Below are 16,332 nucleotides of genomic sequence, written 5' to 3'. Positions count from 1 at the left end.
TGTTAGAAGGTTATCCTTGAGCAAAAAAAAAAAAAAAAGAAAAGCAGGAGAGAGGTAAAGAAAGGCCACTAATTCATCAAGTTACCCATAGCAGAAAAAAAATCATGACTAAAGAAATCAGTTCAAAGACAAGCCATTCTCAAAACAGAAAGCTTTGGTTTTGCATTCATTTTTGTTTTCTGCTTTACCTCCTTCATATGAATACTTCTTTGATACTTCATTGTACTTTGCCTTGGCATTTTTTTAGGACTCTTCCGTCCATACACGCTCCATTTCACCTTGCAGCTCAGTTCAGTCAGACTGATGCGGGGGAAACCACCCCACACACAACCCAGACCGCACGAAACCCAGTCCTGGAAACTTTTCCTGTTGGAGACCTTTGCTCACATGAGGATCTTGCTGCCATCACTGGGACTGCTGGAGGAAGCTGTTCACAGGACCAGGTCCCACTGTCCCAGAATCACTGCAGGCAGTCCTGGAACCAGGCACACAAGTACCATTAACCCAGGTCTCTATCCACAGCTAATTTAGTACTTACCCATCTCTAAAATGCTTTCTAGTTCAGAGTCACAGGCATCTGTGATTTATTTTTTTGTGTGTTGGGTTTTTTTCCTCTTAAGTAGTAGTTAAGATTTGTAAGTCTTTTTAATACAGAAATAAAACTTCAAGATGTACTTTGTATGTTTGGCGAACAAACACTTCGCTGCTTTACCATGTAGTAAATTTAAAAATCAACTCTCTTCATTGTTTAACAAACCCTCCTCTGAAAGATAATTAAAACCACTTCCCAATATACAACCAAAGTTTTATTTTTATAGTCTATCTTCAATTATGGCATAATCCTTTTTTTTTGTTTTAAACCAGTGAAATATACAAATCACACGAGACAGAAATATGTACATTAAATGTACAGAACAGAGGAAAGGACATAGAAGATTTACATATCTGAATGACAAGTAAAATATTTTACATTAAATAGTGTTTTAATAGCTAGGATCATGAGATTCAGTTCTGCTCAGACAAAAGTCACTAGAAAGGACATGAGGTGATTCAGCAATGAAAAAACAAGATCATGATTTTTGTACAATAAAAACCAAAGTGACATATTCAATGAATTAGTGCTTTATTTATTTCTCTTACTTTAAAGATACTCTTTGCAAACATCTGAAGACGAGGGGTAAATATGTCCTTGTACAATAAATTAAGAGCAATAAAGCGCCATTAAGAAGCTGATAAATGATCAAGATGAATTTAATGATACAGCTTAAAGGCTTGTGAAAAGGTAAGGCTTTAGTACAACTAGGCTAAAGTGAAAGATTTTCCTCACTTGGTATCTGCAAAACTATTTTCTTTAACTTGTTGAATGGGACTGAGTTGAAAAGAGGCATCTGAACCAAAGATGAAACCCTGTGTAACCACACAGAATAGGGGGGGAACGCATATTGTTTGACAAATAACAATTTTTCAGTTCAAAAACTGAAAAGCAAGGGCTAAATGCAGCACATTTTGGAGTTGGAAGGTGTCTCCTTTCACCAATAATCAATAATGCCCTTAACGTGAGAGTGGAATAGAAGCGATCTCCAGACCAGTAATGACTCAAGCGCAGGGTGCTGCCTCTACCAACCACCCAGGAAAGTCCTAAAGTTGGGAAGAGGCTGACTTCTTTGTGATTCTCCTTAGAACTTTTGAATGATAAAAGCTTAAAAAAAAAAAAACTAAGCCAAACACAAAACAACAACAAAAAAAACAAAAACAAACAAAACCCCAAACCAAAACCAAACCAAACAAACAAAAAACAATCCCAAAATAACAAAACAAAACCACCAAAAGCTTGGAATCAATCTAAAAACCTGGAGAGATCTGAAAATGAGGGATGAACTGCCCCTGTAATTTTAGATGTTTTATTATTTTCTAGATCATTAAAATATATATGTACAAAAAGCTTTGAAGTATCAGACACCAGCAGACCACAGTTCTCCCATATATATGTAACTGCTCAAGTATAGTCTGAACAGTTGTAGTGTATATCTGCAATATATTATCTAAAGCATGTGTATTAAAGACATAGGATGATAAATTTGGTATTGCTGCAATGTTTCATTGAACTATAATAGTCAGTTAATGTTATTAAAATATGAAACTATTGTATCCTTGAGTGAAAGCGTTCCCAAAATCTGCGAAAAAAATAAAAATCAATCATTCCAAGAGCGGATATCTAACGATTTATTTTCTCACATAAAATTAGAGGAGTTATTTGTCAAGCTGTGTTTTGAAAGACAGCCAGCTATTACACCATTTTAAGGCATTTTCAAATTTGGGGAACTCTACTTTCCATGGGCTTTCCAGGCTGGGAAACCAAAGCTGTTTGTAAGCAGTGCAGCTCCCCTTGCCCAGCTACAGTGCTCCACACAGCCCACCCCGGGCTGCTCCACACTCGGCAGTAGGGAAGTGCTGCTCTGTCAGAGGAGACACTCCAACGTCACAATCACCTAACGAGGCCAAACTCTGCCTTGAAGAATACCTTCGTTATTCACCAAGGCAGATTTTTTCTTTTTTTTTTTCTTTTTTTTCCCAGTCTCGGTAGGTTTTGGAACCAGCCCCTGTGACTCAGGGATAGCACAGTTTAAAGCCTTTCTGATTCTTTGCTCTTTGCCCTCTGGTGACACTGCGGGAACAGTCAGACATGCAACCAACACAGCACTTCATGCTGGATATACCCCTTATTTACAGAGCCCTACATGCACTGAACAGCTTTATATACCCTATTCTAGCAACTTCTAGTGTCTGAAACTAAAAGTCATGGACAGGTCTGTGTGTTCCTCACATCCATAAGGATTGTTCTAGCATCCCAAGCACATTACATGGTTGCTCTGCCTAGTGCACATGTATTACGTTCCATGGGACTAAATTAGGATATGTCGGATTTTCCCCTCAAACTACTCTATTGTTTGTAAGAAAAGTCAATTTTTTAACTTTGTAAAATAAATATTCTCAGATTCTTGCCCATTATTGCCAAAAATATAAGCCTAACACAGTTCTGGGATGGACACAGAGAGGGTTTCCAGGCACTTCTCTTTGCAACCTTTATATTTTTCTTTTTTCTTTTTTTTTTTTCCCCTTCCCCCGCCCTTTTTTTTTTTCCTTTTTTTTTATTTTTCTTAAAAGAAGACAACAACTCGTTGGACTCTATAAATAAAAAGTGGAGATAGTCCTGTGGAAAGGGAGAGGGGCCCGCACCCCTCGCTGGCAGGCGGCTGCAGTTCCTCCCACCTCGTCCTGTGCCCCTATTTGCACACAAACTGGTCCACGATCTCTGTGCACAACTTGCATTTCACGTAGCAGCACCAGTGGAACTTGCAGTGGCAGCGCTCCCTCTGCACCGTCTTGAACTGGTCGTACCCTCGGCCGCAGCACATGAGTTCGCAGCCGTCCATGCCCTCCGAGGTCTTATTGCACAGGCGGCCCTGGGTGCCCAGGGAGCCGGTGCTCTCGTTGCGCACGCAGTAGTCGGGGCTGGGGTCGATGTACACCAGGTCGTGGATGGTGGGGGCGTTGAAGCGGCTGTTCACCTGCACCAGCTTGCCCCGGCTGTTGAGTTTCATGGCGGCGGCGCTGTCGTATTTCTCCTTCAGGGCATCGCCTACCTTGCGGAAATCGGCGAGCTGCAGCCAACAGGTCTTCAGGCTACAGGAACCGGAGACGCCGTGGCACTTGCAGGCCACGTCAGCCAGGTTGTACACCGTCTGGAGGAGTCAGGGAGAGAAGCAAAAATGATGATGAAAGACTAGCGTGGCTGTGAAAGCATTTATTCCCCTCATTTCCTGCCCTCTGCTGTATTCCCACCGGCCCTTCCATTGTATTCACCTTAACATTCTCTCCCCCTCCTCCAATACACTGGGAAGGAAGAGCAAGGGAGCTGATACACGTGCACCTCCACCACCCAAAACAGCCGGGAGGAGGAGGGGAGCACTCTCATCAGCCTCTCCCCACCACTGAGACAGCCACAACAGCACATACACAGCCCAGACAGCAGCATCAGTCAGGCTGCGCTCAAATTTTAGGAATTTGCTCTCACGCCAGCAAAGGATTTTGCTGTTTCATTGAGAAATGTAAAACATCCCTTTATTTTCTATCTGAGTTACTCTCCCCATTGATCTCTGCTTGAGGCTGCAATTAGGGAAAGAGTTAAGATTCCTCTTGCTCCTGGCTCAGCTGCAGCTGATTGTCTACTCTTGGCTCGGCATCCTCCTCCTATCCCAAATACTGCTCTGGAAGAGAGACTTCATCCAAGAAGAAACCCCCAAACACCTATGGGTGGAAGACAGAGCTACATAGCAATATCCTCTTTACAAAGCTTTGGCAGCGAACCCTTAGTCATTTGCCCTGTACAAATAGAAATAAGAGTCAGTGTTGACACTGCCCCAAAAATCCTGGGGTCTGACACATTAGATGATACTGTAGACAACTTCCACCCAGCAGTTACAGAGAGTTTTAGCGCTGCCAAATGGCACTGCAAAGATGAGGCTGAGGAAGGAAAAAAACTGCTCGAGTCTCCGTAAGCAACTGTGAAAGTGTAATATTTTTTCTTGCTAATAGTAATTGGCCTGTCCATTGCTTCCAGACACCTTCCTCTTACATTTAAACACTATTAATTTTCAATTATCTTTCATCCTCCTTCACCTTAGCACACAAGTGTAAAGTCTCCAGCCGACTATTGCTGGCACTTCAAGCTCTAGGAAAATAAGGATTTAGGCTCTTCACAATGAGAGTATTAAAAAAAAAGAAAAGTTTACACCCATTCATTTAAGGCATTTTTGAGATTAAAGAAACCATAAAGACATGTTCAACCACAGAAGACCATGTTTCCTAATAGCATGGAGAAGCTCTTTTACATCCTCTTAAAGCAGGGAAAGAAAAAAAGTCAGAACAATCCCGCGGCACGATTCCAGCCTGGGAAGCCCAGCACATCCCTCCTCCTTCCAACACACACTGTCCTGGTTGGAAATACCAACTAATTGAATTCTGTTCTACAGAGAATCCACAGCGAGCAGGGCACTTTTCATGAAACAATACAGAGGGAAACACGACAAGCTTTGGTTCCGGCCTCCCCCATGAGGAAGGCAATAGGACTGTCAGACAACCAGAAGCAACACAAATTCCTGTATTCCCCACCCACCCACACCCTGTATTCGCCGTCTTCTTGTTCCGTGCATCAAAACAAAGACAAGCCATGGTGGTCGGTCTGTGCCTCACTGAGGCACATCTTTCCCAAAAAGGAGGGACATGGAGGAGAGCGGAGGGAGACCCTGTTCTGCAGTCACTTACCCTTCTCCCGGCCTCGTTGTTGTGCAGGTTCATCATGATCCGGGCGCTCTCGTAGGAGCCTCGCTGGTAAACTCTCTCACGCTCCCGGGCGTCCACGAACTCCTTGGCAAAGCGGTATCCGTACTCGATGTTATCCCCGCAGCCACCCCAAAGCCAGTCCCGGGGCAAGTCCTTGGGCCGTGCCGCTCGGCTGCAGCCACAGGAGGAGAGCTCTCCCTCCCGGCAGGCGCGGCTCATGGCATTGACCACGCCGGCCGCGCTCACCGCGTAGGTGAACGCCGTCTCCCGGCTGCCTGCGCAGAAAGACAAGTGGTGTTAGGGGACAGCCCATGCGCACCACTCCCTGCCCACTGAGGAGCTGGGAGGACAAAGGCTCTCCAGGAGCCACCATAAACTAACATGCCCACTAAAAGGTAGAGTAACCCTGAACCAAGCCCCCCAAAATGTCCCCACTCTGAAAGAACCAAGTAAAACCAACCCATTAGAGCACACACAGCGTTTGTGAAGAGCAGAATTCGCTTGTTATTCATGTTGGTGAAAGCCTGGATGAGAGGGCAGAAAGGAGGTGGGTCAGGGCTGGAGCACAATGCCAGCAGGGCCAAAGCGGCCATGCCTGCATGTGAGGGGCGGGAAGGGAAACAAGCTTCCTGTCTTTCAGAAGAAAGAGATGTTAAATACAACTTTTAAAAGTCTGGTTCTTAAATTACTACTTCTCAAACATGATTGATGCACTTCACCCACTTGTTCCAATTTATTTAAAGTTCAAGCGTTTTACAAAGCCTCCTGGTATCAAAAGAAACGTGCAGCAGAGCAACACACAACTTTCCACCCTACACATTAGCCAGACACTTCTGTAGGAGACTATTTAAAACTAACGACAACCTGTGCTGTTTAGTATCCACCACTTGAGCTCATGCGAATATGGCAAGTGAGTCCAGGGACAATCATCTTTACAAATTACAGGGAAGCAAAAGCCTTTGGCACAAGGCAGCCTTGAAGGTTTTCTCCTGCATCTGGTGCCCTTAAATGGAAATGGAAAACCTCAAGTTTCAAACTTTCGGAAGAAAAAGTTACAATACCCACAACGTAAGACATGGCCACGTACCATCCTACTGACAGTATCTAGTCCCATCTTATTTAAAGTCTGACTTTCCCAGTCACTTTTCCAAGGCTGCCACAAGTTACTACAACTAGCAAAGCTTTCAGACAAACAAACACAGAACTTGCACCAAAGAGCACACTTGAGGTTTGCTTTTCTTCTTAAGAGAAAGCATCCCAATGGGTCTTTTCAAGAAAGATTCCCAGAATGACTGAGAATAGACTAAATATTTTTTTTTCTGTTTATAAGTTAAGTTTTATTCCTAATGTTTTGTCCAATCAATGAATCAAGCTAGCTTTAATTTTGATTTTACATGATTTTTCTCAAGGAACAGCATTGGCCTTCCTAAAATTAGGGCTTTAAGAGCCTATGTTTTGGGCAAGTCATGTATATTCAGCCAGCAACATTTTGAGGCAAAAAACCTCTTTGTAAAAGATGTACCATGACAGGTCAAATCTAGTAGGAGCTTTCAAGCACTTATGAAACATAAATAATTTGCAGTTTGGTCCATATTTATTATCAAGATGACACCATGTTCAGAGCCGCTTTGTTAATATAACAGCTGTCATCCACTGGATTATTTTAGTAATAGATGCTGGTTTTAAATGGGAAAAATCAGAAATCTTATGTTGGGAAAGGTGAAATTTAAGGAAGATGAGAAGCACTTTTCTACTTTACTTACAATGATCTATTCTCACAGCCACCTGTTCATGGAAGTATTTACATGAATTAAGGGTATAAAGGGTTACAGGAGTAGCCTTTTCAGTTAAAAATAATTGGCTTTATGCAGTGACTTAGCCCTTGCATTTACTGCAAACTATAGCAGGGGGAACCTCATACAGATTTTAATGTTCCCCTTTGCTCTGTAACACATATTTTTGGATTAATTCCTCAAGCAAAATTTCCACTAGATTGAGAGGAAAGAAACGTGATCTGCTTTGGACCACAGGACTCGCCTCTTCCGTTCCATTTTTGTTCTTTTTCATGTTTCATCAGCTCATGCTTTCACATGGTTAACTATGTCACCTACTGCAGGATTTAAACTCATAAACCTGACTATTTTCGACTAATTTTCATTATTAATTTGGAACAAATCTTGAAGAACTTACTCTTAGTGGGAAGGAGAAAGAAAGGCTGGGGTACAGAAAGGAGAGTTGCCCCCAGTTTCCCTCTTTGAACATTAAGGCAAATTATAAAATAGCATCAGCTGCTGAAGTAGATTTCAAGCCAACACTGCCTCAAGTCATCGACCCAGGAACTCACTAAGAGTGATGGTTTCACATGGATGAGTTACTCTGACTTTTCTTTTTTTTTTTTCGGTCTTCAGGCACAACTGTGCTTTCCTTCACTGTCAAACATATCTGTCTTTTCCCACAGTCCAGGATTTCTCTCTATTGTAGCCATGGCAAGGAAACACACATTCCAAACACGTTCAAGTCCCCTCTCTCTCATATATATAAAACATAGAAATGGAACTGTTCAATATACACACACTGTAGGAAGCCACCCACAGAGCAAGGAGCTGAGCTTTACCCTTGATCTGAATAAGTCTGCAAGAACAGAACAACTTTTTTTTTATATACCTGAACAGAAGATACAAAACATTCTTTGTCTTGCGCTTTAAAAGCATTCAACATCAGGCTAAAGGCAGAATAAACTGGACCCCAAGTACACGGAGCTGCTGGGGGAGGACCCAGTTATTTTATTTTCTCTGTGTAAAGCCTGCCCAGGGCTGATGGGCACGGGATGGGGCAAGGTGGGGAAGGCAGGGAGGACCACGGCCTGACCTGGGAACCAGCAGCCAAGGACAGCAGTGCAGAACACAAGCCCTAAAATTTTACAGTTCAATAAGCCACAGAGCAAGTTTCCAAACCCAATGCTAGGTTTATTTGTACAGCTTTAGCTAACTGTGCATGGTAAATCCTGGAAGAAAGACTGTCCATTGACACATGGGGCCATGGCTGTGCTGTGGGGCAGTGCTGTGCCCGGGCGCTCTCTGGGGCACTGCCAACAGCAGATGGCAAAGCCCTCCCAAACAATGTGCATTCAGACCCTGACTGTCACCTTGCACACTGGTGAGAGTAAGGAGTGTCTGACAGTCCCTGACATGCCAGGGTATGGCAGGCTGAAATAAATTGAATCAGGCTCTGAAAGTGCCCACTCTTCCTTCCCCTTAGAGGAACACCAACTGGTCATTACTGGGGGGTCAGCGTGAAATAATACAAATGTCACCCACACCACCTTCCTTGCTCTCAGTGAACACACTCTTTACACTCTAATTCTTCAATATGGCTATTAACCTTGCTTCCATCTGCAATTAGAATAAGTGGCTTAATTACATGATGAATTGCTGTGTAGACATCAGCTAATACAGTCATATTCATCAGAAGGGTGCGGCAAAGTTATTTAACTTGAAAGAAACTACCTTTAAATAGACCTGTCATACTTGGGGCAGGCAGAAACAACTATTCCAGAGACAGACACCACAAATCATGAGCCCAATCATGAGCCCAATCCTGTATACTTCTTCACTTCAGTAGTCCCCTTGAGCTAATTTTCACTTGCTTGGATAATAAATAAGGGCTGAAGGATGAAGGCCTAAATTTTAAATGGATTATTTTTCTGACATTTGTTAGATTACAAGAACAGAGAGGTGTACTGAAAAAGCTTTCTTTCATGTTACATGTGTTTTTAGACTTCTGCTTGGGTAAGGTAAAAAAACAAACTCTATGGGGGGTTAATACTGTGCTTGCAAAAAGCCTAGGGAAGGTTGTTTATCTAAAATCAGCTGTTCCAATTCGATACTTCCATGCAATAGATTTTTTTCTATTTGTCTGACAATCTCCAAATAAAAACTTCTTTTAACAAAAATTGAGACCAAATGTGAATTGATATATTCCTTCAACTTTAACTGAAGTCAGCCCATTTACGGATAAAACCTAGACTGAGACCCATTTTAAAACTTTTTTGTTTAAAGCAGCACAGAAAAACACTGACATAAAAGCTTCACTTCACAGCTTCAACTAAAAAGCACTGCTGAGTTTGTCAGTGCACTGATCACTACTTAAAAGATCACAGGTATCACCCAGAAAATAGGCGTTTTTCAGTTGATTGCAATCTGACTTGAGAAAGTCAGAGGGAAGTTTCACCACGGACCCAGCTCAACAGCACTGGTTAAAGTTTTGCCAAGGCCTTTAAAATACGATGAGGTCCTTAAATGCCGGGAAAGGCAGCACGTGAGCACTGGAGAAGCCCTTTTCAAAGAGGAGCTGATAGGGAAAGAGTTGGGTGTCCACCTAATTGTGATAAGATGTTAAACAGGAATCTGTCTCTCTTTCCAGCAGTGTGATCACGTTAAAGGTGAGTTATAAAGACAATCACATATTTTGCCCTGACAGAACTGCTTTCATAAAAATTGCCCTTCTACAGTACCTTAAAAATAAATCTGTTTTCTTTAAAAAGAGAAAAAAAAACCCATATCTGGAAATAAGCAAGGAGGAATTGCCTATAAACACTAATTGACAGAGCAGCAATTTTCAGTTAACCTCTGGACCAAGAGCGATTTATTACGCAGCCGCTAACTTTGGAACTAGACATGGACATCTTTAATTTTACAAGACGCTGCTGGTTTTAATTCTCTTAGGTTGCCTTCGTTTTGTCTCAGGTTCAGTAAAAGAGAAATTTCAGGGCCTCATTCTCCTTTCTCCTCTATTCCCATATGCAAATATATATTCCTACTTTGTTTTCCAAGACACATGGCTGGACAGTGATGGGAAATCACCTCCAGCTAAAAATAATCCAACTCCTTTGCCAACTTTTAAAAACACTTGATTGTATACAGTACTCAGTAAGAACCTGGCAAGAGCTTCAAGTGCAGAACAGTGTGTGCCATACATATCCTTAGACAAGAGTTTAATCATAAAGATCTTGCTTCCTACCTATCTGCATGACTCTGCCAAAAACAGAGTTGTTGTCCACAGTGCTGCAATTCCATCTTCTATGTCTGAACTGATACTGGCACTCCTTAATGCCCGTCTTTGCACCCTCTCCAATGAACTGCATATGGTCCTGATACAACTGGCAGAGTTTCTTCTGTCCTTGGGAAAGCCCTGCTAGCTGGCTACACAGTGGCTGGGCTCCTATTATATACACCTCTGACATCTGAACAGGGTTCATGGGGTTCATGGGATTCATCCCTAAAGACCTGCATAAAGAAAGATTTGCATTAATAAACAGAAGACTCTAAAATAAAATAAAATAACTTTTTTTTTAAAATCTATAAATCCCAAACAGAACTGTATCTTATACATGAGTATACAACTCCTGGTTTTGCTAATAAGTGAGAAAAAAAACCTAAACAAACACTTAAATATGAAACTTTTGTTTTAAGGACAGGACATAAGTTATTAGTTCCCATCCATGTGGTTATCACCATATATTAAAGAGTGAAGTAAGATACAGACTTGGAAGACTTGCATCTAGGTAGCCCTTTACCAGCTTAAATTGGCACAGTAAAAACAACAGAAGCTCCAAACAATTGCAAGGCCAGGAAAATAAATAAAGCAAAAATGAAAAAAGTCCCCCAAGCCCCAATTTGTTTTAACACATATTTTACATTTAAATCTGGACTTTTCAATCTCTTCTACTCTAAAAAATAGGGAAACTTTTAGCAAGTCAGGAGTTAGAAACTTGCTACAGACCACTTCTAGCTTCTTCCGAATGACAACACAACAATACAGGCAAGTACATTCACTGTAAACAAAATCAACTTTGTTTTCTTAATTCTGAAAGTGCTCTTCACATGATACATTTCAATTAAAAAGTGGCCATTAATCCACAAAGGATCACTTGAAACAGCAGAGAAACACCTATCTCAAGAACTCTTAACATTAAACACTATACAATTTGCCAAAGCAGAAATTTAAATGTACTTCTTTGTAACGATATATATTTGTAAACATTTGAGTAACAGAAAACTTCAAGCCAAAACTTTAATAAAAGTTTTTACTTGTAAATCAGCATTCTCTCTCATACATGCAAAATTTCTAAGTGACTTAAAATGGCTCTTTTAAAAGAGACGCAACTCTAGTAATTTAAAGATGACAAAATCCACAGAGAATCTACCATTCAGCATTCTCAAAACTGTATTGTACAAGACGAGATGGTGCACATTTACCCTTATTCGACAGACCCGTTCATTTTACTACACAACGTACTACACCGAGCACACCACTCCCCAGCTGCCTCGCTCCAGCGGTACTCCCTCAGAAACAAAGTACATAAGAAGCACACAGACATTTAAGCAAGCAAACCTTGACACCCCCTTTTAAAATCAAGTCGATACGAGATGCTTACCACCAAGAGCTGGCTTCTATTACAACCTGGGTAAAAGAAGAGAAAACGGCCAGAGCCACTACGAGGTACTGAGAAGCCATTGTACTGCCAACTGTCCCCACTGCACCTCCGTGGATTAATACTGCACTGGATTTCTAGAGGGGGGAGAAAAAGGATCAGATTGTTTATTGCTCCTCAGACCACTTTCGAACATTCAAGTTTAAACAACGGAAGTCTCCGGGCCCCTTTTAACTTGACTCTGCCTCGCCGGCCCTTCTCCCCGCCGAGGCTCTGGTGCCAGACTCAGGCACGTCGCGGCTCCCGCTCCACCGGGCAAAACCCACCCCCGCACCCCCACCCCGCCCGCGGACACCGCCTTCCCGGGGCGTCCGCCCGTCCCTCTGCCCCGGCCCCGCCGCTCCCGCACCCCGCCCGCGGCGGGACGGCACCGGACGGGACGGAACAGCGGCCCCGGACACGGGGGACCCCATCCCCGCTGCCCCGGGGCCACAGGCGACGCGCGGGGCCCCGGCCGGGCATTACTCCATCGCTCCCCGCGCCGAGGCCAGCTCACGGCTGGCTAAAGGCGGCTTCAGGTTTGCAAAGCGAGCGCAAGAGGGAGGGGAGAGGCCGGTGCCTCGAGGGGTCGGTTCCGCGGGGGTCCCGACGGCTCCCACCCGGGGACGATGCGGCCGGTCCTCGCCCTTCCCCACCGGCCTTGGAGGGAGCTCCCCGCCGTCCCCTAAACCATCTCGCCGCAGCCTCCGGGCTCCCGCTCTCCGCGATCGCCGAGGCAGCCCCGAGCTCCGCGCTGGCGCCGCGGTGACTGCCCCGACGGCAGCCCCGGGGCCCCGCCGGGGCAGGTACCGGCCCGGGGAGGAACCAGGAGCGACAAGGAGAGGCTCCGCGTCCCGACCCGGCTCCCGCAACAACCGGGCTGCCGTCTTGGAAGTCAAACGCTTCCCCCGACAGGTCCCGCGATCACCGTCTGGTCCTCACACGGGACTCTCTCACTCGCTACCCACAGCCATTCCCGGGGTTTATTTCCCCTCCCCTCGGAAGGAGGGGGGGAAGGAAAAAAAAAAAAAAAAAAGAAAAAAAAAAGGACATTTCGACACTTGGGGGCTCCCTATTCCCTATTCATTCTCCAAAGGCCCTTAACGCTGAATTGAAGGTGCTCTTAATTCTAATTTATTTCTGTTTGCGAAGGGCCGGGAGGAGCGGAGCGCTGGCGGCGGGGCCGGACGCGGAACCTGCCCGAGCACACGCGGGGAAGCTGCCACAGCGTGGGGACCCACATGCGCCGGGGCTGCAGCCCGGGGGCGAAGCCTCCCCGCACCGTGCGGGTTAAACATCTTCTGCGCGGGGGAGCTGAGCCCCCCACCTCAACTTGGGGTGGGTAAATGGGGGGGCGTAAATGGGGGCCGGTCTCCCGCAGCAGAAAGAGCCCGCCCGCCTCAGAGGGGCTCAGTCCCGGGAAAGGTGCGAAAGCCGAGGGCGTATTGAGCGAGGGACGAGGTGTGCGCGGGGCAAGCAGCGACATCCAACAGCCCACAACGTGTTGGGCTTTTTCACATCTTTTAGTTCTTAGAATAATGACGGTAACAAAGAAACGCCATGGAACTGCCCGAGCCCCGAGGAGGTTGGAGACGCCGGTGCCCATGCGGGACCCCAAGAGCTGTGCGGCTGCCCGACCCGGACGCGCCGAGCTGCCTCGGCGGGGCGGGCGGCCGCGGAGGGAGCTGGTGACCGGGACAGCGCCGGGAGCTGCAACACCAGCCCAGGCGGGGCCAAAGGGCACTGCCCCGTTCAAAGGGCCCGGGTGCTCCCCTGGGTTTGGCCGTCGCTGCGCCGGAGCCCCCGAGCCCCGTCGCGGCGGCCCCCGGGGAGCTGTGGCGTCCCACTCCCAACAGGGGGCGGCCGCGCTCGCCGCAGCCCCGGGAGGCGACGGGGCCGGGCGACTTCTTCCCTTCCGACGGCACCTCCCGCGCCTCATCATCGCCGCAATCGCCCTCCTCGTCCTCTAGCCGCGGCGCTGAGAAGCCAAGCGGAGGAGGCACCTGCGCCCGGGGCCGCGGGTGGGGGCCCGGCCCCTCCAGCCCGGCCCTTCTGCACCGAGCGGCTGACAAGCTGCCACCAGAAACAACACACACAAAAAAGCCAACAGTAAAAAAAAAAAAGAAAAAAAAAGGCAGACTGCCCAGCAGCACGGAGCGCTGGAGATCGGGAGTGTGAGGCACCGTGTTCAACTTTGTAGGGCCGCGGAGATTGGGTTTTGGTATTTAACGCACCCCATGCGGAGCCCGCGCTCCTTGCCGAGATGAAAAGAGAGGCTTTTACAGATCCTGCACCGCGGGATCGCCTCTGATCCTGTTTTACACGGGGTGTCTGGAAAGCCTGCGAAGGCATCTGGTTTTCTAGGAGCACTACCAGCGGGCAGGCGGCATCCAGAGCCCGGCTCCGGGGGGCTGTAAACCGCGGGAGGCGCAGCGGCTCCGCGGGGACCCCCCCGGCCGCCCCCTGCTCCCCGCTGCGGCTTCACAGCCATTTGGAGGGGCGAGACCAGGTCTCACGTTTGCAGGGAAAGGCACTGGTCGGATCCCGGCCCAGCGCTCCCCACCGGAGGCGCAGAGGGGGTGTTCTCCCGGGGGTGAAGGCACACAGTGTCCTTCCCTCGGCGCCCGGGGATAGCCTCGCTCCTCGGCTCCGCTGAACTCCCCGTGACCCTCCGAGCGCAGCCCATTTACCATACAATTGACAATTAAAAACAAACAAACAACAAAAAGCCAACAGCCTTTCCAACATGGAGTCCTCGCAGCGCCAAGGGGACCCTGAGGAGTCGCGCTCCTCCGCGCTGACCCAGGCGGGACCCGCTGCAGATGCAGAGTGATAATCTCCAGAAACTGAGAATAAAATTAAAGGGGGGGGGGGCTGACTCCAGGTCCTCCGCTGGCCCCCCGCCAGCTCTCCTTAAAGGTACAGGCCACCATTAGCGCCGACGTTGGGTTCCTCCATAGCGATCCTCCGCGAAAAAGTTTGGGAAGTTTGGAAAGATGTCTTTAAACTCGCGTTAGGAGCCGCTGCCAGAAAGATGCGCCGGGACGCGGCGGGCAGAGCGAGCCTCGCAAGTGTCCCTGCGGCGGGCAGCCTCTCTTCGGGGGGAAATTTAAAAGGAGAAGAAAAAAGCAGAAAATACGGGAGCTTTTCCCAAGTGGGGAGCAGCGCTCTCCGCGGTGGGTGAGAGCGGAGAGGTGGGAGCGCCCGGCGGTAGCCGGGGAGGGGAGGAGAGGCCGGCCCGCGCCGGGGCCCCGCGCCCCGCCGAGGCGCAGCCCACCCTGCGCGCCCGCGGCCCCCGAGGCGCGGAGCCCCCGCGCCCCGCGCGGACTCACCTCCATCGCGCGGGATTAGCGAGCGGGAGCAGCCAAGTAATCCAAGCGGAGCAGGAGAAACGGCGAGGCGAAAGTAAAATCCTGGCTCGCAGGAGCCGGGCGGTATCGTCCCGAGCCGCGGCCGGGGGAGCGCGGGGGCCCGCGGAGCTGGCGGGGGGCGGCGGGCGAGCGGCCGCCCTGTCCGGCGCAAGCTGAGCGTGTCCGACTGCGGAGCGGGGCACCAGTGCAGCCTTCTTTCCAAGGTCCATCAGCAATCGCAGTAATTAGGGCTTTCCACCAGCAGAAGAAGAAGGAGGTAAAAAAAAAAAAAAAATCCAAAAAAAAAAAGCCAAGGAAAAAAAAAAGCCAACCCAACACACACGCACACAGCGCCCGTGGGCGTGATTGTGCGGAAGCAAATAAAAATCTTCACAAGCGGCAGCGAAAGCGCCGCGGGCGACGATCCGTCCCACCAGCCCAGGTGGTGCCGCCGCGGGGCTCCCCGCGCTCCCACCCGGCTCCGCCGGCGCTCGGGCCGCCGACCGCCCCCTCCGCAGCTCGGACCGGCCCGGGTGAGGGGGACGAGTAGAGCCGAGCGGGTGCAGGGCTCCCCCTGCCCGCCCCCCTTCACTTGCTTAAAGGCTGGGCGGTGCGGAGCCGGGGGTCCGCGGCTGCAGAGCCATCCCGGGGCCGGCTCCCTCCATTTTACACTGAGAAGAAAAAGCCCAACAGAAAAAGAAGTTTCTGCACAAGCGGGAAGGGGGAGGGGGGCTGTGCACGCGTGTGTCTGTCTTACGGGGCGACTGATCCTGCAAGGCGAGCAGGGGCAGGGGGAGGGGAGCAGTCCGGGCTTCAGGAGCTGCGGCTCCCCCAATCCATCGGTGCCAGAGGCGCCCAGCGCCGAGGAGCGGGATACGCGGGAGAAGAGCTGGGAGAACAAGCCGGGAGAGCGAGCCGGGGCAGGCGGCGTCGCGGCAGCCGACCCTTCCTCCACGGGGCTCTGCCCCCGCCCGCTACAGCAGCCGGCCCCGCTCCCCCCCGCGTCTCTCCCCGCTCCTCTTCACCCCGCTGCTTAAAACTGCGAAAGAAAAAAAAAAAAAAAAGAGGAAAAGAAGAAAAAAAAGTTAGAGAGCCAACGGCAGCTGGAAAACTTTCTGGGCAGCGCATGCGCCCGAGCCCGGCCTATTGCATTCGGGGCTGGATTTT

The 16,332-nt window shown here is 48.4% G+C and overlaps 1 protein-coding gene across 2 annotated transcripts; it reads right to left on the bottom strand.

The window, feature by feature from the left end:
- Positions 1–789: 789 nt before the first annotated feature.
- WNT5A (Wnt family member 5A) lies at positions 790–15,603 on the bottom strand. Of its 2 annotated transcripts, none has more exons than XM_032699372.1 (5): positions 15,148–15,603; positions 11,780–11,913; positions 10,363–10,628; positions 5,326–5,618; positions 790–3,743 (listed from the first exon to the last, which is right to left on the bottom strand). In XM_032699372.1, exons 1-5 carry the CDS (start codon positions 15,151–15,153, stop codon positions 3,285–3,287), a joined length of 1,158 nt encoding a protein of 385 aa, XP_032555263.1. In that variant the 5' UTR covers positions 15,154–15,603; the 3' UTR covers positions 790–3,284. The 2 variants fall into 2 exon arrangements, with proteins under 2 accessions (XP_032555263.1, XP_032555264.1); XM_032699373.1 differs by lacking the exon at positions 15,148–15,603 and adding an exon at positions 12,436–12,630.
- Positions 15,604–16,332: the final 729 nt, after the last annotated feature.

Source organism: Chiroxiphia lanceolata, chromosome 11 (genome assembly GCF_009829145.1).
Source record: "Chiroxiphia lanceolata isolate bChiLan1 chromosome 11, bChiLan1.pri, whole genome shotgun sequence".
NCBI lineage: Eukaryota > Metazoa > Chordata > Aves > Passeriformes > Pipridae > Chiroxiphia > Chiroxiphia lanceolata.
This window is presented reverse-complemented; position numbering and strand designations above follow the sequence as displayed.

Bases quoted from the DNA above. Each gene is read 5' to 3' on its own strand.
- WNT5A (XM_032699372.1), bottom strand. The intron at 10,629-11,779 runs GTAAGCATCTCG...TTCTTTATGCAG, and splicing joins ATAGAAGCCAGCTCTTGGTG to GTCTTTAGGGATGAATCCCA. The intron at 3,744-5,325 runs GTAAGTGACTGC...TGACTCCTCCAG, and splicing joins ACAACGAGGCCGGGAGAAGG to ACGGTGTACAACCTGGCTGA.